Below are 24,061 nucleotides of genomic sequence, written 5' to 3'. Positions count from 1 at the left end.
CCATTTACAGCAAATATTTGGGGATATGAGAGCTGGGCCAAGCAAAAATGGACTAAAAGACAGTTTTTGTATCTGCCCACAACAGGAATTGCCTCCACAGCCAGGAGTTCTGCAGTGACACCACCATGGCAGTAATTTTTTTTCACACAGACCCTTCAAAAGCCGTCTCATGTTTCAGTTGCCACTCAGTGCCCAGCACACAGATCAGATCAAATGACATCAATTAGAACCAGCAGTCTGGAAACAAGAGACCCCATCGTTAGCAGGGATTATTTGGGACATAAGAGTAGAACAATTTTCATGAAGGATTTTATCCCTAATTTTAATCTGAGATTACTTTTTCTCGGTGAAACAATTAGAAGGCCGCATGAGCATGCCGGGTGTAGAACCAGATTTTATAAAGAAAAACTTCTTATTTTCAAAAAGTTTCAACAAGTAACAAAACCTACTTAAATGTTTTGCCAATTATGCAAAAAATTATGAAGAATTCTAGAAGACAATTATTAAGAAACTACTGAAAATATTTAAATGGCTATTCAGTTTCATGAATTACTTTACAGACAATGGTTCAAACAACTGTGGTGTAGGGAGAAAATAAACATTTCTTTGAGTCCATTTAATAAACAAACACATTTCCATGTATAGCAGCAATCACTATTGGGGCAAGTTGAAATTATTGCATTATTTTAGGAGCAGCAGACTCAGCCTAGAGCAGGACCCCAAGTCTTTAGGCACACTACAAACCCCCTGCATTCCAGAGCTTCCCAGAGAGAATGGATAGAGAAGGAATAGCTGAAACACAAGAAAAATGGGACAGTTGTCCTGGACAGCCCTAAAATATCAGGAGCCTAAAAGATATATTTAAATTAATATAAGCAAGAGCCCAATTTGAGGCTTTTAATGCAGTCAATGAAGGGCAGAGTACCCACAGCATAAAAGCTGGATCTTGACTTTTCTTGTCAGACACCAACAAACTGCACTTTCCTTTTGAACGTTGTATTCCAAAATACTCCTGGCAGCACAGTGCTCTGCAGTTGTCTCCAGACTAACTCTCCATTATATAAAGTTTTACATGTCAGACCCTTTTTTGCAGGAGACAGCACAAAGCAGAGTTCATACAGACAATAGAACATGATTTCCAATAGTTCTCTGACACCAGGCACTGGATGGGGCTCCAGCAGAGGTGGGAATACGACCCTTCGCGCTCCTGACAATTCCTCCAGAGGAAAAACCAACCTGCACAAGGTGACAGCCCGAGTCAGTGACACAGAGACACAGGGCATGAGAGTGCAGAGCCCTTTTCCCCACCCAAACACAAAAAGCTCAATAAAAAAAACATCTGCAACAGTGCCAAGCCTTCAGAAAGGGACATTTCCACTCTAGGAAATGCAAGAAAGGGACAACGTGCTGCTCCAAGGTGGGTCTGCACACAGGTAAAGGATGTGCTGCCACCACCCCTGTCAAAGGGGCAGGGACCATGGCACGGATGAAATCTCTCCCACAGACCTTTGGGGACAAAGGGTGATGGATCCTTAAGACTGAAAACTGAAGATTTATGTCACTGAGAGCTGTCTTCCCTTTCTATCCAGGGGATTTGACATACCACAGGCGACAGGAGAAAGGAGTGGGTGCCACATCCCATTCCCAGTCCCCTGGGATGGCCACACCAATCCGTTATCCACAGCCATCCCTCCCTCCTGGAGCCTGCACTGCTCCAGCAGGGAGCTGCCAATCTCCCTCCCTGCTGCAGACTCCTGTCCAGTGCTTCAGTGGGGGCTGGAAGCAGCTGCAGGGAGAAACTGGCTCAGGGAATTTTCCAAGTTCAGCTCCGTGTCTCAGAGGGGAAGGGGCTGAAACTCAAATCCAGTCAAGTCTTGGTTTAACTTCACCGTTCAGGGGCACGACGGACATGAGATATTTGTCAGGGGGAGGAGGTGATGGTCGCCAAGAGGCTCAGTTCATGAGCTGAGGAAAAACCCTGGGAGTTTGGTACAATCCTGGAGGTTTGGTACCTGGAATGAGCCCGGCTGTGCTGCAGGATCTTATACTGGGATGTGGAACTGGGGTGTTAAAAACCACCCTGTGCTGCTCTGCCACCACTGGCACTGCCCCAAAACAGCTCTGGAACAGGTCTAGGGTTTTTTTATAGAGAGAAAAGTAAAGTACATGAAAGATACAGGGAAGAATTATTATTATTATTATTATTAATTTATTTATTATTATTGTTATTATAATTTATTTTGTTATTATTATTATTCTTATTAAAGCTTGCAGGAAGATCAAACCTCACACCTTTCTGCAGCTGCAGCAATGTTAAAGGGAAATCTTTCACACACCAAAGATCTGAAGTACAGGAATATTCCTCATAAAAACTCATCCAGGGGTTACAGAATGCTAGAATTAAGATGAAAGAAGTAACTCTAAATAAAATCGCTTTTGACATATCCAGTACAATCCTTAACTCTATTATGATATTTTTATTATTATAAAGAACCATCAATTTATGAGTGCAGAAAAAGACTGAACTTCACGTATCTTCATGTATAAAAGAAGTTATATTTACCTGTAAAAAATATAATATCTAATAATATAATATATAATAATAATAACACATATCATAATGTATATTATTTAAAATACACTGTATTGTATGTATATATAAAAATATCTATTTCCCTGTAAAAAAAAACCCCAAAGGAGAACACAGTCACATTCCCCATCCCAGAAATGGTTGCAGCCTCTGCTTCTGAAGGGCAGCCACATTCTAGGCAAATTACTGGGCAGGACCAGTGTCCTGCCTGCGCTGTTTGGCTGAAGAGAAAGAACTGACAGTGACATTTTTCAAAGGCACCAAGGAAAGCTGGAAAATGAGAGAACCAGACATCCCTGAAGGAATGCTGGGAAATGTCTGAGATAAAGAGGAAAGGGGGGAAAAAAACCACCTTTAACCAGAACCTCCCAGAGGATGGGTTTTTTCTGAGGTTCTATGTCAACAAGTGACACTGACACAACACTGTACAGCTTTTTCTCCCTTCTTTAGCAGGGGAATTTTGACTGAGCAGATACTTTGTCAAGGGGAAAGATTTACACTGGCAGGGATTCAGCTGGAAAAGCTGTGGTTATTTTCCTCAAGGCCCTGAGCACCCACATTCCCAAAGAGAACAAGGATTTGAAAAACCAAATCCAAGCACTCCTAATCCGAACTACAATTTATATTCAAGCTCTCCTAATCCTAATCACAATCTAGCACACGCAAGTTTGAAGACCCAGGGAACTTTCTGGCAGCCATAAATTCCAAGATCATTTCCACAATAAAAACTGAAGGTAAATGGGTGTAGAAGGAGGCAGAACTCTCAGCTTGATCAGTCACCCAAAACTACTCTTTGTGGTTTAAAGTCATGTGAACATGAGAAGCTCAAATCTTATCTTTTCAAAAAAAGGCAACTTCAAGACCTGAATTTTCTTACAGAAACTTTGTGACTGTGAGAGGAAGCAGGAGCCCAAACATCAATCTTTGCTGTTTCACTTTTCTTTTAAACTATTTACATACACCCTTCTTGATGCTGATGCTAAACAATACAAAGTGTTAACTGCTTTGATGAACCAAAATAAATAACTTTTTATCATAAGAAAACCTAAGCACATCTCTTAAAAATTAATTAAATATGATTTGTAAGATATCAGCACTCAGCTTTAATTTCTTTCTGCCATGAGCTGGTTTCATGTGTTTGTTGTGTTCTGGCTTTCAAGTGCTTGAAGCACCTCTGGAACTGCCCTCCCTCTTCCCAAACACCCCAGGATCTTCCTCTCAGGTTTGGTTTGGAAGAAGAACCTGTGTGTTCCTGGTTAATGCAAACCCACCTGGTATCTCTGTGCCCTCACAACAGCTCTGGGATACAGAGCCAGCCAATTATTCTTTCCCTTTCTGATACAAACCTCTCCCACTGAGCTGCAGAGATCCAAGACAAGGACCCAGCGGGGAAATGAGGCAGTGGAAAATGTTTCCCCTGGAGCAAAGGAAGGGACCCAAGCAGAGAGCAAGGGAAGCTGCAATAATCAGGCTGAAAAGCAGCCTGGTGGTACCACCAGAACACAGAATGTGCAGAACTCCTGGCACATCCCATAGAGAAAGTTGCCTGGTTCTTTGAGGGAAGCACTGGGAATGCAAGGAAAGGGCTGTCAGAGGAGCAGCTTCCTGCAGGCTACACACAAAACTATTATTTTCATTTTTTTTCTGTTTGTATAGATATAAAAACCACTTCCAGAATTCTTGAATACAACCTTGCTGCTGCTTCCACTGAAATCAAATAATGGATTTGCACAAGATAAATACCCAAACCCATAACACCCCATGCAAACAGGAACTTTAGTGGTTTTCTGCTGGAGTAAATTTTTAAAGATCTCATTCAGTGTGAGAAATGCCATTTTCTGGTGAAACCAGCCTTATGCCAACTCCTGTCAGTGACAGCCACTGAGAAGGGCAAGGGATTAAAAACCACCACAGGGCAAGCAGTTGCCACCTGATTTTATTTTATTTTCTTGAAACAGCCTTTGTAGGAAGACACAAACTCACAGAGGGAAGAGCTGTTTGCCTAATGGGTTCACAGCCACTGAGACTAAATAAGCTGACTGCTTAAAAACAACTCGAGAGCCACAGTAAAAGATAGAAAATTATTGCTTCCTGTCATGACCAAATATTAAACACAGCACACACCTAATGGCTCTATCACTCCCCAGGGAAGGAGCTTTATGAACAATAAAATCCCAGCAGACTTGCACTGTTTGGACTTAGAAGCCTCATTATGGGCTCACTGATCCAATACTATTTACAAGCTCAATGGACTCCACTTGGAGGAAAAGTCACCAAATGTGGAGCTGTAAGTGGGATGCCCATGGAGAAATTAGCATTTATTTGAGAGGAAAAGTAGCAGAGGGGATGGAGAGAAAAAGGCAAAATAATAAGGAGGAAAAAGAAGGATGGGTTGGATGACAGCAGCATATTAAAGATCCAAACGAGGGAGGAAGATGAGAATGTGAATCACAGCTGCAGAGGGGAAATGTTGTTCCAGGACGTGCTTACATGACCCAGCCTGGAATACAAGACTTGGATTCCACTCCTTCATGTGAAGTGTGTCCTACAAACTGTCTCCTACATCATCCTGGGCAACTCCTATGAGCTCCTAATAGCTTTAAATTTACATCTCCAACTGATTTAAGCTTCAGATGCACATTACGTACTTGCAGTCTCAATCTTGTCTTCACTTCACAAGGATTTTGGGTGATGATCCAAGCAGGACAAATTGTTTCATACCCCATCTGAAAGCAGGAACACATTAATTGGGAGGACTTTTTCAGAGGTGAAGCAATCAGTTCAGAGAGGCTGAAACCCTGGGATGTTTACAGGGTAGAAAATACGGGAGAGCCCACCAGAAACAGATGGTGAAAGGAACACACAGGGAAGGGATGAAGAGAAACAAAAGGTTCAAAAGGAAAGCAAGAGGCAGTAACTGAAAAGCTTAGGGCAGATGAAGTGACAAGTCCATAAAACCGGGTCTAGACAGAGGCCGAGCAGAGTGCAAAAGTGAGAAGGAAGAGTATTTCAGGTCATAAATACACAGAGGATGCTTTCATTAGGATGCAAATACTCTGAAATATTGGCAGTTTTATTGATGAGTGCAGATGGAGGCAGGCAAACGCAGACCCAAAGAGTGGAGCTGTGGAGATCCCGTGTCACACACTGCTGCTCTACATGCCCAGAATTTCTTCTGTGCTGTTTGCACAGTGAATTTATCCTCAGCTTCTATTCCCAGAGGTGCTTTAGTCCATGGGAAACTTGTTTTCCATTCCCCTTTCCACTACTACCAACCTCATTGATTCCAATGGCTCCTTACTCTGCTCTCTGTCCTTCTGAGGTCAGTAGCCCCTTAACCTCCTCACTCGCTGTTTATGAGCACAAACCGGACCAAATTCTCCCTATTTCCAGGAAAAAAGTCTCAGTTTAAAAAGGGACAAGGATTCTCCTACACCATGTGCAAACTTTGCTCCCAACTTTGCATTGCTCAGGCAGGATTTAGCCTGAGCACCATCAGTGTCTTTATCTCAACTAATCTAACAAGATTGGAATCCATCCATGCTTGTGTCCAAGCTGCTCTAAAGCATCAGGGAAGCTTATCTGATTTATGCAGAACTGCTAAAATCCTTTGGGTCTTGTCTTCATTGGACTTATTTTCTTAAGGCTTCCAAGCAGTAGGAGCAATAGTCAAATTTTATTTCTTTAAATTATATAATGTGCCCTTGCTTAGGCTCAGCCATGTTCCCTTCGCAGTTCTCAGATCAGGACATGAGCTAGCTATTCCCAGTTATAGATTCAATGGAACTGAAGTGATCAATATTGGTTGGCACCCCCATACCTGTGTTGCCTCTAACACATCCTAAAAGGCGTCTCTCTGTTTGGAGGGCAGAGATGCCCACAGTGACAGCACATGGCCAGAAGAAAACCTGCACAAAACACTGGTGGAAATAAAGTGCCAGCTCTGTTAAACTCCCCAGTAATCTGTGCTTGAAGCAGCAGTGATTTAAACCCATCTCACTTCTTGCTCCATTCCAGAAGCAGCAGCACCTCCAGCCCAGGCAGCAGCAACCAGCAGTCCTGGGGAAGAGGAACTTTATAAATTGCTCCAAAAGCTTCTCCGCTGTGACAGCAACGCTCTTCCACATCACCACACTATTTCCACACATCAGTTCTCAGCAAATGTGCCTTTGTGTTATCAGGGAAAGCCAGAAAATCACATACTTGGTTTATAGTTAAACACAAATGCTGTGAATGGCTACAGAAATACACGGACTGTGAGGGGGAGAAAGGAACAGAACCCAGGACTTCCACAGACCCAACCCGTCCATTCTTCATTTTTCCAGCACACTCAAAAAGATATTTAAGCTTCTTCTGACTCACCAGCTTGCTGGAAAACTTGTTGTCTGTCGACATTAAATGAAAAAGATTAAGCAACACAAACTACTCTCTAGTTTAGTCCATTTACAAGCTTTAAGTGCTTGCACACATCAAAGATTTCAAGATGTTTTGGACAGCAAACTAGTAAAGAATTTTCTTTTTGTCTAAAAGAGAGGGGAAAATAAAAAGAAACAAACAAATTAGGCACTAAGAGAACCACTTGTCAAATGGCTGGGATAGTGCACTTTAAGTTACTGACTCCCCACAAACATCCAGTCTACTAAAAAATTCATAAAGAGACAGATGGCACAACAGCAGCTCTTTGCAGGAGAGGAGGGTTTAGCAGTGAACAAAGGACTTTGACTCCCTAGGACAAGGGGAGAGATCATTGTAAGTTTTGGGGGCTTGGAAGGGGAGACTGGGGCACTCAGGGAGCTGGGAAGAGCTCCTGGTTTCACCCCACAGCAGCAACAGATCCCAGACATTCATTTTGCCTTGGCAGACTCACAAGGGCCACAGAGAATGGGGCAGAACAGGAACAACCAAACTCTGCCATGCAGATTAAATCCTTCTGGCAGCAAGAATGTGAAAAATAAACCCCAAAAACTCCTGTTCAGGGATCTGAAACCACTTTCCACAGCCAGGTAGTTGCTAATGCTTTGTATTAAGGGGGGAAATGAGGCACGGACTCACATCACTTAGGGCAACAGGGCAACCCAGTGTCAGTGGGAATTTAATCTGGGTCTCTCAAGTCTTGCTGTTCTGCCTCTGAGCATGAGGAAATATCCTTGTGTTACCCAGTGGGTTTTGGGATCACCCCAAAAGGGAGGTGGAAGGGATTAAGTCCTTTTCAGATGGCTGAGATTAAAAGAAAAGGAAGAAAAAGGAAAAAGGAAGAGAAAAAGGAAAAGAAACAGCCAGAAGCCTGCACTTATTTGAAGTTAGATCCTTCAAAATGAAAATTCATCTTCGTGTTCTTTTGCATTTTTTAGGGAGAGGGAAATGGGGAGGGAGGGACACACACACAGAGAAGATGTAAAGTCCAGCCCTATTAATCCTGAAGTGAGTTTTAGTGCCTGTGGGACGTGCCAGGCACCCAGGCACAGCTCAGCCCCCTGTCCCTGCAGCAGGGAGGGCAGGGGACCAGCAGGGACGGAAACCTCCATCCCTGCACCCCAATTCCACGTGAAGGGACGGACCCCCACGGCACAGGGATGTAAATCCAGGCTCTTCTGCTCCTTCCCAGAGAGGCTGACAAGTTGCCAGCTGTGCTCAGGCTTTGGGGGTGATGTGGTTTTTTGTTAAGTAATAACTACAGAAGCCTCAGTTTTGCCTTTGCAGCACGTGGCAGCTGACGGATGCTGCCCTTCTCCACCCTCCAAAGCAGTGTGCCCAGTGCTCAGCTGGTGCCACTGCCTGCTGACCCAGCTGGGCACTGGTCTCCAGCCCAACAACCCACTCCAATCCCCTCCATTCCCTCCCCAGCAACAATCACAATAAATAAATTAATGACATGTGGTAGCAACACACACCAGATTCCCAGGACAATCAGGAAGAGTTTAGGGTAAAAGTAGAAGGAATTGGACCCAATGTCTTGGATTCTGAAAGAACCTCAGCTAAAAGGTCTCGTTCCATGAGCCCAAAGAGAGCAGAGGACCATGGAGGCAGCAGCTACAAACAGCACAGGGTTTGTGCTCCCAGGTTTTTGTGCTGTTCCGAGGAATTTCCCTTGTAGGAACAAAAAATTCTGTCCCACCCCAGTGACGCTGCATTTTTAATTGAACTAAGATGTTTTGTTTGAATGACACAGAGATTTCTTGTGACTGTTTCAGAGGTTTCATTTTAATCACATGTAAATTTCTTCTGTTTATCAGAAAAGGGGGGAAAAAAAGGTAAGAAAACAAAAAAGCAAATTTTTCAACCGAAAAAGTCACACCAATTCTCCCCTGTACCACAGAGACTTCAATTAAATCACAGCTTCAGTAAACTCAGTAAAGCATTAAGAGTAACAGTCACACAAAATAACCTCCTCTAAAGACCTTGAATCTTCAAGGAACACAAAGAAACTTAAAAAAACAGAAGATCGTTGCCATTTGATGAATTTACATCCAAAATGACACAACTCACCTAAAATGAGAGAGAAAATCTGCAGTAAAGTGATTAATTGAATTCATTTGCATCTTCCATGACCTCATAATCCTAACACCAAGTTTCTTTTTATTTGCATAAGCAGGGTGGGAAAGGCAACAAACTGAGTAATTCTAACACAGGCGTGACAAAATACAGTTTTCAGTTGGAAGTGCCATCTTCAAAGGAATGAGCTTCCACCCTTCCATCCGAAAGCCCCCCAGCCCCTCCGCCTCATATTCCTGTCCATGATTTCCATAAAGGAAACACAAAGTTCACTCTCCAGTTTCAAGGAACTACCAGGAACATCAAGGACCACCACTTCAGCCATGAGAGAGGGGGAAGAAAATAACATTTACATTTTTGATGCCTCTTAAACCAACCAATTCTGCAGATACCGACTTCAAAAGGCAAGCAGAAATCTAGGATGAGCCCACCAGAGCTGGGATCCACCATGGGAACGCACCAGAACCAATTTAGCTCTGACTAATTCTGGTTGTGCACACGAAGTTAAAGCTTGCTGTGACATTTTGAGAACTGATTATGGCTTGCATTGTCCAAAACCTTGGAGTGCAAGCGCTTCTGGATTAAAAATGTAATCCCAGGTGCTTCCAGCCCCATGCTCCAGTGGAATTCCTGATTTTGGACACCTGTAATAGCAGCACTGCAGGATCTGAGCTGTGCCATCCCTGTTAAATCAGAGGCATCACTCTGCAATCAAATTCTGACCAGAGTTACACTCAAATTCTGGCTCAGAACATCACAGGAAACGAAATATTCCAACATATCCTGCAGAGCTCTGCCATCAGGAGAGGGCACACACTAAGTTTCAGTGGAGAAGTTCCCTTTCATATGAAAACGTTCTCATTTCCAAGAGGGAGTGGAAAAATAACTGCAAGGGCCTTCGGATCTAAATCCAGTCCCCAGAGCAAAGGTCACTGCAGAAATGTTTTATTCAGCATCAGAACTTTTGGAATTCTTTCAAGGAGAAGAAAAAGCCCAACAACAACAACAACAGGGCTGACATTTTTTTCCCACTGAACTATTTCTTCCTTTTTAAACAGACATACAAGCCCCCAGGATTTGAGGAACACCAGTGAATCGTGTCTCCCTCCAGCACCCAGCAGGTAAAAAAGTGGGGAGAGAAACAAATAGAGGGGAAATCACTGCACTGATGATGGACTTACAGTTGAACTCAATGACCTTGGGGGCCTTTCCAACCTCAAAGATTCTGGAATTTTATTCCATGGAAATTCTATTTCACTGTGCCCACACTGCTTAGACACAACTCTGCATAACACAGAGGTGTTTTTGCAATTCTTCTCTCTCCGTTTTTCTTTCTTCCCTTCTCCAGAGACACGAGAGAATGTTACAGCTGCGCTGGTACATGGCAGATTTTACATTTACCTATCATTTCACACCAGGGAAAAACACCTTCATTTCAATCTCTATTTAAAGAAAACCTGTAGTTCATTTTAAATTAACAGCAACCCACCATGAAGGCATCACTGAGCTGAAAATATCACCATATTTACTGACCCACATGGTTGCAAGGTGCACTTCAGAAATTGAATTCCACTTGCTGCCAGGTTCCTAAGCAGAGGTGTTTTCCTTTAAAGAAACCATAGAGAGACCCCCTAAATAAATCAAAGCACTGCTCCCTAGCTAGTCCAGAGCACACAGGACTTTCCTTGTTTGAAAGACAATAAAAAATGACCCCACAGGGTGTATTTTGGGAGAGTGGAGTGTCCAGCTGAACTCCTGAGCAGTTGCACCTTGGTGCTGTGGAGGTGTGTGAGGACGGCAGACAAGCCAAGGATTCCTCTGTGCACAGGCAGGCACAGCACAACTCTGTTATTTTATTTGCTTCACATGTGTTGATGGAGATGTAGCAGAGGATTATCCCTCACTGCTCAGGCCCTGTTTCGCTGGGTAAAGAGGTGGAACAGAAATAACTGTGCAGAAATAACTCTGCCAGCTCTTGATGCTGCACCACAGGTTAGTGGCAGAAAAAAAAATAATGTTTAGCTTTGAGTTTTGCTTCTATTCAGCACACTGCTGACTAAGCCAAGCCTCCTCCAGACAGCAGGGCAGAGCTGGGAAAAATTCTTCTCTCTGGGGCCTAAATCTGATTTAGTGACTGCCTTTAACACCGAATGGAGTGGCTTTATCAGGCTGAACCCCTTATTTATTTCCCTCATCTACCCTCACTGAGCTCGAGAGTTCACCTGGACTGGAGACACACTCACACAGAAAAGGAAGGACCAACACACAAAAAGGAACTGCCAGCCTGAGCCTGCAGGATGTTTCCATGCCAAGGGAATGCCTATTGCTGTTAGGGCAGGCAGGAAAAAAGTTCTGGGCTTAGAACAAATTAGGAGAGGTCTAGGTGAAGTTAGGAGAGGTCTTAGAGCAAATTAGGAAAGCTTGGGACTCACTGAGCACAACAGGTGACTTGTGGTGCACAGTTAAACACAGTTGTTAGAAAGAACAAGGTTTTTCTTTCTCATAGTTTCCATTTCATTTTACATCAGCAGATCCCAAAGCCCCCCAGGAAGCATCAGAATTTTCACTTTGCACGAGGATAGGCAGCTGGCTCAGGATTACAAATTCAGCTGTGGTAGAAACTGCCCCTGTCAAAGTTTCAATCCAGGGGCAAATCCAGGGCCTTCCATCCTGAGCTGCTTCCCAGAAAATTCAGACTTCAGGCTGGAAAGTTCCCAAATGCAGATTCATACCAATCACTGACACAGCCAAAAATAAGCTCGAAATTGCATAGGAAAGGTCAAGATGGCACATCCAGGACTTCTGCTCCCCAAAGAGCCCATTTCACTGCAACTTTCAGCTCTGGCCCCAACCACAGCTTGTGAGCACAGAATTAAAAGGGAAAACCGTGGGGTAAAGGGAGAGGGAGAACCCATCACATCCATCAGAGTTCCAAAATTTAGATTAACTCTGTGCTAGAAAAAAAAAAGAAGGCAATTACTGCAGACCATTATTCAAACCAGCTTTACTGCTCTGGGTGCCAAAACAAGTCCACGAGTAATACTGTGACAAGTAAAGCTTCTTAGAAAGGAGATAGAACAGGCCAGACTCAGACAGACATAAAAACTGACTCTAAAATCAATCCACTCCAGCATCAGCTCTCTGTGGCAGCTGCTTCAGGGAAAAGGAACCCTTTAACAGTTACTACAGGATAATCTGGGGGAAAACATTTTCTTCCTGGCTTTGCCTTATTTACTGTTGCCCTTCTGGAGCCCTTAGATGTGTGCTCCTTTCTGAAGCAGCTCTGCCTGTTCTTATTCTCCCTGTCTGAGCCTTGCTGAACTCCAGATTTCAAACCCTTCCATGTCAGTGGCTTCCGCAAGGAGGTTTTCTAAGCTCCCCCAAACACACACAATTTTTATAGTGCCACTTCATGGTTTAACAAACTGCTGCTCTCCCCATTCGTTATTGACCTAAAAACTGGCAGAAGAACCTAAACCTGGAGCTGGAACTGAGTAATACATGAAGCTGTTGTACATAAAATTGCTCACAATCCCCAAACTGTCAGATTTAATGTCGCATTTTTGCCTTTTTACCCCTCCCTTTCTCCCCAGATTTATACAAAAATATTGTTCTTTTGTTAAAGAACGTTGCTGAAGCTGCCAGGTTGCTCAAAGCTTTATCTGTCTCAGTAATCCAGTTGGATCCCATCCCTGGTGAGGAGAGAATGTTCCAGATGCACACATGGGATATTTGGTCACAATAAAAACAGAACTTCATTTAAAAAATAAACATCAGTTTTGTCAAGGTCCCCAAATGGCAGACACCAAGAAATAACCAGCAAGAAACACCCTCAGATGATTCAAAGTGAAAAACAATAATTTTGGGATGCTTTTGCAGGAAAATGAGGATTCATCTCCTACCTGTCAATGATCACAGGGTCAGACGGAGTCTCATTTCTGTTGCCACAACTTTTCTTCTCACAGCACCGACTGGAGAGGGAAAGAAAACCAAATTTAAAGAACCACTGGGACAGTTGAGAGCAAAGAACCAGCTCCAAGTCTGTCAGAAAAGCTTCAGTGCTCCATGTACGCCTGGAAGGGTAAAAATTCTGCTTTCCAGAAGGGAAAATTAAGGGAATTGGGTGCCCAAATCCTGGCTGGTTCCAGCTGGAGTTTGGCACCTGGCTCCCTGTAATCCATTCTGAATTCCCCAGCCAAAAATGAACAGCAATATGGTCACACTTGAGACTGAGGTGATATTTATAAAGGTCTAATAAGTGATTAACAGATGTCATAATGTCATTACAGGCAGGACCAAATGGGTTATGCGGGGTTAAAAGTCCATCAAAAGGTGTTAGAACTGACTATAAGCAACCTAATTGTTTGGTGTATTCCAATAATACGTTTGTTTATATTACTGTATTTTTTATTATTAAATATCTAAGTTTCATATGGTGACAGAAAACTTCAGCACTTCATGAAAAGCCAGAACACACTTAGATCCTGCAAAGGATCTGAACAGATGTTTTTCAGGTTGGCTTTTGCAATCCTTTGAAATTGTTTCAGTGATAAACCCTTAAGATTAAGTATTAATTTATACATATTCAATGACGATATTAATAATAATAAATAATAATAAAAATTTAAAAATCAAGAGACATTTCATTAATTTATTTCCACTGATACAATCGCTGACGTGGGCAATGTGCCTTGCACACACAGCAGCTGAGTACCAGAAGATTAATAGACTTTAAAAGCAGTCCTAGCTCTGAAATCCTCACTTTCAATAATCTGGAGCAAGAGAGAAGATTCAAGCTGTTTTCTTGCTCAGGTTTTTTCTTCCAATCAAAGCCAACACGGGATGGGGAGGATGGAGGCACCCAAAACTTTTAAAAACCTCTATCAGAAGTCCCACATCCATCAAAAGTCACCAGATCAGGTTCTGATCACACAAATGCCTTTCCAGAAGATGTTTTCCATGTTCTGCAGAGGTTTCTCTTCAAATTTACACACATGGGATGGAGAAATTTTGGTGGATTTTTGTACAGGGGTGTTGAATACATTTGCAAAATTCTCAAGCATTCTGAATCTCAGAGTTTTCCAACTGTGGAGCAATGCTAAGCTGAATTAATTAATTAATTATTAAAAGAAGAAATAAATAAAATACCTGAATTCACTGAAGGCAGTATAAAATACTGAAGTGGGGATTTTTTTCTTGATATGCCTAATATTAAATTACAAAATGCCTAAAATGAGCATTTAGACCAAAATCCCTCTTTCAGCTATGAAAAATCCCAACATTTCCTCCAGTTTCCAGGAAGTTCCTGCTCTGGGGCTGGAATTGCCCAGCCACATGAGCTGGAAGGATCAGATCTATTTAAATTGCAGCTCCAACTGTTTCAACATTCCTACATTCCCCTTGCCTCAAACCTGCACTTATTCATCGATGCTACTCCTTTTAAAATAAAAGGATACACTAAATATTTAAAAATCCCTGGGGCAGCCCCTGTAGCTGCTGTAAATTGTCATGGCTCCATCGACTTCAGTGCAGCTCTGGTAATTCACACCAGTGCAGAACATTACCCTCCCTCCTTCTCCCAACTTTATTTTAAGTGCATCTTTTATGGATTTCACTGCCTAATCAGTGTTTAGAAAGAATGGAGGGGTTTTATACCAGGAGCCAAGATGGGAGATGCTTTCTAAAGGAGAAAATTATAATAAACCCCCCAAAAAAGCAGAAAATCCTCTCAAAGGAACATAAATTTGGGACGTACTTTGTCATGTCCAATATAGCAACACACAGAAAATAACACTGGGAATAAAATCTTTGCTGCTTTCCAGGCCACTATAATAAAGCAAACAAAGGAACCCAGCTTTAAAAATATTTCTGTAGTGATTCCAGGGATGGTTCCACTTGTTGGCAGAGTGTTTTAGGATGAATTCTGTGAGATTGAGCACAACGTGGCTGGGTTCAGAAACAAGTGCATCTTGTTTTCTTTCTATTTCCACAATTTTTGCAGTTCTGAACTTAATTATATTTGTAATATTCTAATATTTTGCCTCTAAAACTGTGGCTTGCAGCTAAAGTTCTCCAAATATTTTACTGGTATCTACAATCCTATCATTCTTGGGGAGCAGATCTTTGGTAGTGACAAACTTTTCCCCCTTTGACCATGGTACTTTCTGAGCCCAAGTCTATGAAAAAAAAATCTTGATGAGGGAGAAGAGCTGCTTCCAGTGAAGGACTTGTTTGCACATAAATCAGAGTGGGACTGAGGATGTTTCAGCCCAACATTTAAGGAAAAATACCTCTTAAATCTTTAAATCCCCATTTCCAAGTATTTCACCCCATATCCAAGCAGGAACGTTTCCACTGGGTTGGTTTCACAAGTGCTGCCTGCAGCAGAATTGACTGGTTCCAATTTCAGTCCAAGCCAAAGCCCCCAAACTCTGGTGGTCCAGGATCAGGCCTTCAATATCCTCTTTAAGCAAACTATTGGCATGACTTCACCAATATTTACATTTCTGCTACAACACTGGGCTGGAAACACACCTTTAGAGATGCTCATTTGCCTAAGACAAGAACATCAAGGCTTTAAATTATTTTCTACATCTTTTGTTGTTATACTTTCCCCTCTAATTAGATCTACTTGGGGAAAATGATGGTTTATGTTAAGAACAGTCCAGAAAAACCTAAAACCAAACCCAGAAAGCTCCCAGAGACAACCCCAGTCCTCCAAACTGAGCACCCCAGAAGCCTCATGCCAAAGCCAAACTTTCATCCTTTCCCCTCCTCACACTTAACTAAAATGGTTTTAAAATTCATCCCTCAACTTCCCTCCCCTCACCCCGACACCAAAATAAAAAAAATTAAAGAAAAAAAAAAAAAAAATCTGTCTCTAATTTCAAACTCAAATAAGCTCACAGCATGGTGGCCTTTGTTTTGTTTTCTTCTGCCCAACTCCTCCCTGCAATTGCATAACAAAAGTGTCTAAATTCACACCATCTGGCCGATAAAGACGCGGGCCCCAGTGGCCGCCTGGCCCAGCTGATTAGAGCTCCCGTCTAGTCTGAGCCTTGTGGCGAAAGTCACAGCTGTGGGGCTCGCTGCACTCAATACAACTCTGTTATTAGCCAGCTGTAGACCCTGAGACTACTTCTGTTCGAATTATAATACCTTTTAACCCTCTGAGCATTGAGGGCGTAGGGGGCTGCTGGCAGCAGCATAACAACGAGTTTCCTCTCAGTCGATAATTGGAAGAAAAGGAAGAGGATTGGGGGGAAAAAAGTTATTCCAGGAGATGAGGGTGTTTTACCTTGATTTCCATCCGTCAGGATAGTGTTATTCCACACAAACCCACCCAATAGGAACTGCTCCTATCAGGCCGTAAGAAGCCAAATGAAAAAAAAAATTCAGATTGGAAATGAATAAATCGAGCCTCACACTGGAAGCGCTGAAAGCACTAATTATCGAGAGCTGAACTTTCAATGGCTATGACAGATTGGTGCAGCCGTATCAATATTTAGACAACTTTCCTGCTAAGCAGGCATCTGTCACTGTCTGACGGAGAGACGGGCACTTTCGGAGGCGCTCGTCTCCACACAGCAAAAAATATCTCCATGTGTGGTTATGTACTGAAAAATCCCCCCCAAAAAGCCCTTCCTTCAACTAGGGAGGATTGGAAGAGGAGCAGAAAGACAGACAGACCCTTCTTGTTTTCCTTTTCAAAAGCAGTAGGCATCAATTTCGACAGCAGAGTGGGCACAGTGCATTAAAATTTTATATACTGTTCCTAATGCAAACTAAACTAGGGGCTTTAAAAATTGATGCTGCCACTTAAGCAGCACACAATGAGGAAGATTTGATTATTGTACTTAAAAGAAATAAAATAAAATGTCAAGTTTAACTAGAGTTGGAGCCATTCCCCTGGCATTATTCAAAGTGATGTGTGTAATGCCTCTTCAGAATACACAGCATCCTGCTTGGAGATACTTCAGGAAAACACGACATTTAAAATCAAATGTCTTCATTAGGTTACAGAGCGCTTTTGATTCCCTCCACTAATCTGTGTTTTACATGGGAAGGATGTCCCTGAGTTGTAATTCTTCCTTGGTTAATCTATCAAGCAGCAGAGCTGAGAATAATCAGAATAATGGCTTAGATTTGTACAACGCTACCTTAAATCAAGCACGGAGAAGGTTTGCAGGCATCACTGGAGCTCAGGAATATCAAAGCTGAGCAGAGCATTTGATACCATAGAGGCAGGGAGAGGAAGCAGGGGGAAAGCCAAATTAATTTTAAATCAAACAAGTCCATTTGGATGAGAAGGTGCTGAAATGCTTGAACTTCCAAACCAGCGCTGCGCTCTGTGCAGGGAGAGTGGAGGTGAGAAATGGGCTCACCGCTGTTACGTTATCACAAACCACGACCCAACTGCACAAGAAATCAGATTTTTCTTCTCTAATTTTCACCTGGTTATAGTGAAACCTTTCAACAACATGGATGCATATATACATACACATATATTTATATTTATTTATATAAACAAGTTCTAGACGTGCCTGAAAGTCACTTATACACCTTTGATCCTTGCCAATACGTCACCAGGTCCTTGTAAAGCCCACCCGATGCACCCTTCATATGTGATATACATTGTGTTTGGGCATAAATATGGAAATATTGGTCAAAAACTCATTTACTAAATTAATGAGAGCTAAGCACAACAGAGAAAAAATATACTTGTTTCATACTGAATACCTGATTCATATTATATTAAAAAGTAATGGAATTGTTGACATAATTAAGTACTGAAACCAAGACTTCCCCTTGATAAAAATTCTGTCCAAATAAGCTTCCCTCACTGCTACATTAACTTAAAAGGCTACTTTAATAAAAAACAAAACAACAACCAAGTAGCAAACTGCACCATTAAAAGCAGAAATGTTGAGTCCAACAGCTTAACCCTCTCCCACTGATACAATAAATCACAAACTGTGTTTAATAAAGGTCACGAGTGGGTTTTGCCTCTTGTTTTATGAAGGAACATTCTATGCACATTTTAGCACATTTTAATAGAAGAACATTGTCTGTTTGCATTATTATATGCATTGAAAAAAAGGTTTATTTACCCGAGAACAGGAAAAGTAATAAGTTACCACGGAAGCACGACGTACATACATAAGGTACCTGTAAGTTCAGACTTATACAAAAGTTATTAGAAACATCCTCGAGTCGTTTCACCCTCTAATTTATAAATTTAAGTGCTAAAAATAGTGGGGGGCTTTTTGTTCTAATTAAAAAGTAGAAGGCCCCTAAATATTGTTCACATGTGTAGAAAGGAAGGGTTTGAGGGGTTTCTCTTTTGGGGGAGAACTGCCCAAAATTAAAGAACATTAATGAGGCCACTTTAATTAAGAAAATTAAAATATTTCACCAAAGCGAATTACATAAAGAGCATCTTGCAGATTCCAGGTAAAAATATATAAGTTAAACTGCTAATTCTCATAAGGTGAGCAGAAATTCTATGAGCAATAAGCATATAAAAGTCTTGATTCAAACAACACATGCAAAGGCCTACTTTAAACAAAAATAGTGCAGCTGTGGTTGCTGAATCTCCTGCAGGAAAAACAAATGGCAAAAAAATAGGAACACCCCCCCTCAAAATATCTGTTTTGAACCCAAGCAAGCATTACCCACATGAAAAAAGAAAGTCTTCCTACACAAAGACCCTCTCTGAGTCAACAACAAAATAAACAAACAACAAAATCAAACTCCTCCTACCTAGAACTTCCTCGGAAAGGCTCTTCCAGCATCTAGGGAAGCAAAGCTCACAAATGATGTGTTAATAAAGTCATCTTACCTGCACATGACTTCGTGGGTAAGCAACACTCTGCACATCTCAGGATTCTTGTTCTGGCCTTCGTAAGTTATAGGCTACAAAAATTAAGAGAAGAGGTAAGCCAAGGGCATCAGGGGTTATTTATTCCTTAGAATGTTCAGATGTGAGGGGAAGGGTTTTTACCACTGCTCACCATCGCCTGCAAATAAACACCTTCCCCTTTATGTGCAGGGAAAACAGCTTTACATAAATATTGCTACAAAGCGGATAAAAGCCTACAGTCCACAGAGGGAAAAAAAGAGACTTCAGAGCACAATTTTCAATTGCCCTCCAAAGCAGGTTTGCAATACAGCCGAGCGAGAGGCCAAAGTGAACCAGAGAAGGAAAAACACGCAGGGAAATGTTGAGCAAACAGGAAGGATGAGGTGGGACAGGACAGCATGGCCCAGATCGGCCCTGCTCACCTGCTTGGTGACGGAATCGATGAGCCTCACATAGAGATCCTGTTCAGTCCTGACACCTAGAGCAAGGAAGAACAGGGAGAAATAATGTTCTACAGGCATCTTGCCCTGAAAGCATCAGAACAAACCCATTTAGTGCCTTATTAGACACCCTCAGCATCCCGGGTGTTGCCCAAGCCCAGGTAAACTCCAGGGCCCATCCCTGCACTGAAGGGGCCTCATGAAAGGGAATTTCAGTGTATTTTGGAAATCACAGCACCTCCAGCCAGACCCTGCCTTGCTGCACAGCCCCCAGAAGGTGCCTGGAAAGGGCACTCACCGTTGCTGTAGAGCAGCTGGAGTTTGTAGTGTGTGCCGTTGTTCGTCTTCTCATTGCCTTGCTCCTGAAAGGGAATTTTAAAAAAGAGGGGGGAAAAAAAAAAAATCCTTCCAGAACTTACACTTGGCACATTTAAAATGCAAGAGCTCATAATCATGATGGAAGTGACAACAAAGTTCATTAAAATTCTAAGAGGTGAATTCTCTGATTGGGATATATTAACCTTCTGGGTGACCCAGGACAAACTACAAAATACTGCTGACATCTTTTCCTGTAGGAGTTCAAGAACTTCTTTCCCTCTCTTATTTGCCATTATGCTCTCAACTTTTTCAAGGCAATACATTGAGAAGAATTTGTGCATTTCAAATCAGTTAATATAAAGCAGATTGACGGGGGGGGGTAAACGCAGTGGCTTTTGATTTTACTGTGACCATTGCTTTGCAATAGTATTATTTTGAGTCAATATTGATATTTGTTTCCTGAAGGTTGTGTTACAGGGATATTTCTTACACTTTTTTAAAAAAGTAATTTCCTGTAAGATAGTTATTAATGATTCACAATTTAAAAAATCTTGTTCATGGCTAAGAAAGTAATTGAAAAATGCAAAGTGGTCAAGACATGGAATTAAAATCCAAAAGCAAATGCTTTTCAAGTCCTGCCATTGACTTTGGAGCTTTAGGAAGTACACGTAACCATGCTCAACAGATAATCTGACATATTACAGGTCAGGTTCCACTTCTGTTCGGGTACTGATAAAATCCAGCAGATGTGGTAGGTACAAAAAAAATAAGCGCATTTATCCCCCATGTATTTTATTTATTTTATTTTTAGTGGGTGAATGAAATTCCTGATACAGAGCAGAGGCTTCTAACCCTTTTTTACTACAGTAGTACTCACAGGGCTACAGATCTACCCCAGCACCTGAACCTCGACCAAACCCTGGTTGTATTTTATTAGGGACAACAGGTATTAGAAGTCGGCAGCTCAGTGGGGGGAGAAGATTAAAAATTGGAGAGGAAAAGAGGAAGAAGAAAGGTAACGAGCCTTACTTTATCATTTTCTACAAAGTCCACAAAAGCTGTCCTCTCTATTTCCACAGGCTGCCCCTGTCTGTCGTAGAGAGCCAGAACAAAGTGAAAGAAATTGGATTTCCTCAAGTTGGAGGGTGGCTGCTTTTCAAAGTGGGCTCTGGACAAAGCTACTCCGCTGTGGAGGAAACACACGGGATGGGGTGAGGGGGAGAGACAAAGACATTACCAGGTTGTGCAGCAGTAACGGCAAAACAACAACAGAAAAGGCACAGCACTTTGGGACTGTCCCTTGTCACCGCCGGGCTGCAGCCGGGCGGGACGGGGCGATGCGGGCTCGGGGCTGGCACTGGAACCCCAATTTCGGCGTGGCCCCGCTCCCTGCACGCCCCGAGGACAACGGTAATTTACAGAGAGGGGCTGGTGCTAAAGGCAGCGTGTATTTTCCTTCCTCCACTTATTTCCCTGCCTGTCACGCTCCTTGCTGGAATGCAGCAGGGTGGGAAGTGGCTGGAACGTGTCAGAGGGTCTGGAAGTGCTCTCTGCACATCCCGGTCCCGCTCCCTTTTCCTGTAGGAGAAAACAAGCGACCCTAAAAATCTTTCCTACGGGCAGGCTGTCAACGGGGGGACACCTCTGTTTCGGGCAGAGATGACTTTCGAGCAGAGCAGCCACTTCCCTCGGCAGCGGAGTTTGTCTTTAGTCACTGAATTACTTGAAACGATTCCTGCAAATTGAAACTCTGATCTAAACTGAAAGAATTTAGATTCGGGTTAACCAGCCCTTGCGAAAATCTTGTCCCCGACTGCGGAAAACGTTGTGATGTTTCCCACGCGTTTCCTGGCTTGGAAAGATTCAAATGCTTCTGTTTACCCAAATATCCCTGACTGCAGCTTTCTTTCTTTGTGAAATTAGTTGTTGTTCCCTCTCTCTAAGGCAAATTTCTACCTACTGCGGAGAAAATAGGTGCACATGAGCACCTCCAAATTACTTAATAGGCAGATTCAGTTTATGCGCCAGACTAGTTAGAAGTTGGACAGCTTTGGGTTTCAGTCCCCAGAATAGCTCCACAGCACCGGCAGAAGTATTTCACTCTTTCGGAGAACTACAGATGTTTCCCTGTGTTTTCCTTGCCGAAGAGGTACGGTGTGATCTCACCACATCCGCCACAACTGCACCTAGCTTGGGGCTTCCTCTCATTCTGCGAGTAAAAATTGGGATTTATTGGTTTGTTAGGGATATCTGGGAGAAAAACCCGGCGATGCCAGCGGGCAGCACAACGCGGCTGCACCTCCACCGCTCCCGTGGAGTCTTGGCAGGAGCCGTTTCCTTTTACTTTCGGTTTCCTTGAGGATAAACCTCTTCCCCCTCAACCGTATTTATAAAACGCTCTATCGACATTCATAAAACTCTGATAACTCCTCCCATGGCGCTTGGAAAACCTTGCTGCCAGATCAGGCCGGGGGTGGGGGCATGGATGTACTATTTCTAAAATGTCCCTGTTTCATCTGAAGTCCCCTCTGCTGTTTCATGCCCTTCACCTTGTCTCTAATACTAAATAAAACCCAGTTTGTTCCCGGGGTTCCCAATTTAGCCTTCCCCGACGCTACCACTTTTTTTTTTAGTTTTTTTTTAGGTTTTTTTTTAAGCTATCCAGAAGGCAAGGAGAAAAAAAAATACCTAAAAGAATTTTCATCGTCTTACCCCTACTGGGAAGAGACTGGGAGAGTGTCCTGTGCCGACTTGGCTGGGAAGAGAAAATAAAAGGGGGGCGTAAAGGGAGATAACCCGCCCAAACAAGTGGAAAACAAACAGCCAAGCCTCAATTTCGGGCTGTTCAGTGGCATTTCAGCTCAGCAGAGACCTCTCGGACGCTCGGGCAGGTGCGGCATGCCCGCGGTGCTCCGCGGTGCCTGTGCCCTCCCCTGCTCCCTCGGACCCTGCTCTGCCTGCCCTGAACCCACGGGTAAAGATTTTGGCAATGCCCACCGTGAATTAAGCAAAACAAGATTGGCCGGGGGGCTGGGGTTTGACATCTACATTTAAGTTCATTCTAACTTGGTCCCCTTCTGTTCGGCTGTCTGGCCCAGCAAGCAGGGAGGAGTACCCTGGATCGCTGGGAACAACCAAGCCAGCGCCTCACACATGTTCCTGGGCAGAAAATGAAAGGATGATCCCATCTCGCTGTCATCTGAGCCCTGCACTGGGTTTTAGGACTCCTGATGCTTTCCGGTTTTAGAGCGCTGCTGCCTAACTCTAGCTCCCACCGCTTTTCGCTGACTGGAGGAGACCAGGAGAGGGACAGAGAGGAAATAATTAAATTTAATATCAAATGCAAACAACAGGGAGTAAAGAAACGGTTTTCTTAAAAAGAAAAATAACAAGCAGGGGGAAACCGGGAGAGAAATAGTCACGGTTACCTTTGTGCTGCTACGTTTGCATCCACAACCCCAACGTTTCTGACCCAGGACCTGACGGAATCCATCTCAGAACCTAGAGATTTATCTTTCAGAATTGGTCCTCTTCCTAAAGTGTCTTGAATCCCAAACATTTAAAAAGTCTATTCCAACTAGCAACAGTTTCCTTCTGGAAGATAAGGGAGAAGGAAAAAAAAGAAAACCAAAACGGCGCAGCCTTTGAATCTGACACACACAAATCCCAGGAAAGTGAAGTTCAGCTTTAAAACCAACTTCTTCTGCTTTTTAACGCTATGTGTTTTTAACGCCTTCAAAAGGGGAAGAAAGTTTTTCCTCTTGCCAAGTAAAAGTTACGCTGATTCAGTCTTGCCTGGTATCATCATCTTTCACACGCAGGCGAGCGAGCCGCATCCAGAAACCGATCGCCGCTAACGAGGATCACCTGTTCCTCAAACAGACAACGGCGAGGAGGATTGATTGCTGCCTAATCCAGGAAGAAGGAAGGAAGGAGGGAAAAAAAAAAACCAACCCCAGACGTGGGGTAAATTGCGAAAGAAAGGAAGAAATGGAGCTAAAGAGCGGCCGGTCCCACCCCGCGCGCGGGCAGCGCCGGCCCTTCCCGCGCGGCGGCATGAATGGGTTACACGGTGGGAGCGGGCGGCGCGCGGGGGGCGGGGCCCCGCGCCATATAAGGAGATCTCATTTGCATTTCGCGCCGCGATTGGTTGAGCGGCGCGGCCGCGCTCCGCCCCCCGCGCGGCTCCGGAGCGCGGCCGGGCAGGGGAAGCGCGGGGCTGTCGCGACGGGGATGTCGCGATCGGGTTCATGGAGGTGGGTTGTGGGCATAGCCCCACGGCGAGAGGTGCTGCCTCAAACCGCACAAACTATGCCAAAGCAGCGGGACCGGGGTCCCGCCGCCCACCCTGGGACAGCC

General features: G+C 43.4%; 1 protein-coding gene across 2 annotated transcripts in view; it reads right to left on the bottom strand.

Annotated features, from left to right (window-relative positions):
* Window positions 1–23,706, bottom strand: part of EBF2 (EBF transcription factor 2) — a 125,912-nt gene extending 102,206 nt beyond the window's left edge. The window contains exons 1-6 of one of the 2 annotated variants that reach the window (XM_032092149.1): window positions 23,131–23,706; window positions 20,732–20,888; window positions 19,683–19,746; window positions 19,367–19,422; window positions 18,924–18,997; window positions 12,985–13,053 (exon numbers count right to left, since the gene is read on the bottom strand). In XM_032092149.1, coding sequence (XP_031948040.1) covers window positions 12,985–13,053; window positions 18,924–18,997; window positions 19,367–19,422; window positions 19,683–19,746; window positions 20,732–20,888; window positions 23,131–23,261 — 551 coding nt within the window. In that variant the 5' untranslated portion in view covers window positions 23,262–23,706. The remainder of the gene's footprint in view (window positions 1–12,984; window positions 13,054–18,923; window positions 18,998–19,366; window positions 19,423–19,682; window positions 19,747–20,731; window positions 20,889–23,130) is intronic. The other variant, XM_032092151.1, reaches the window with a different exon arrangement.
* Window positions 23,707–24,061: the final 355 nt, after the last annotated feature.

Source organism: Corvus moneduloides, chromosome 27 (genome assembly GCF_009650955.1).
Source record: "Corvus moneduloides isolate bCorMon1 chromosome 27, bCorMon1.pri, whole genome shotgun sequence".
Lineage (NCBI taxonomy): Eukaryota > Metazoa > Chordata > Aves > Passeriformes > Corvidae > Corvus > Corvus moneduloides.
Note: the sequence above shows the minus strand (reverse complement) of the source record. Positions and strands in the feature narration are given on the sequence as shown.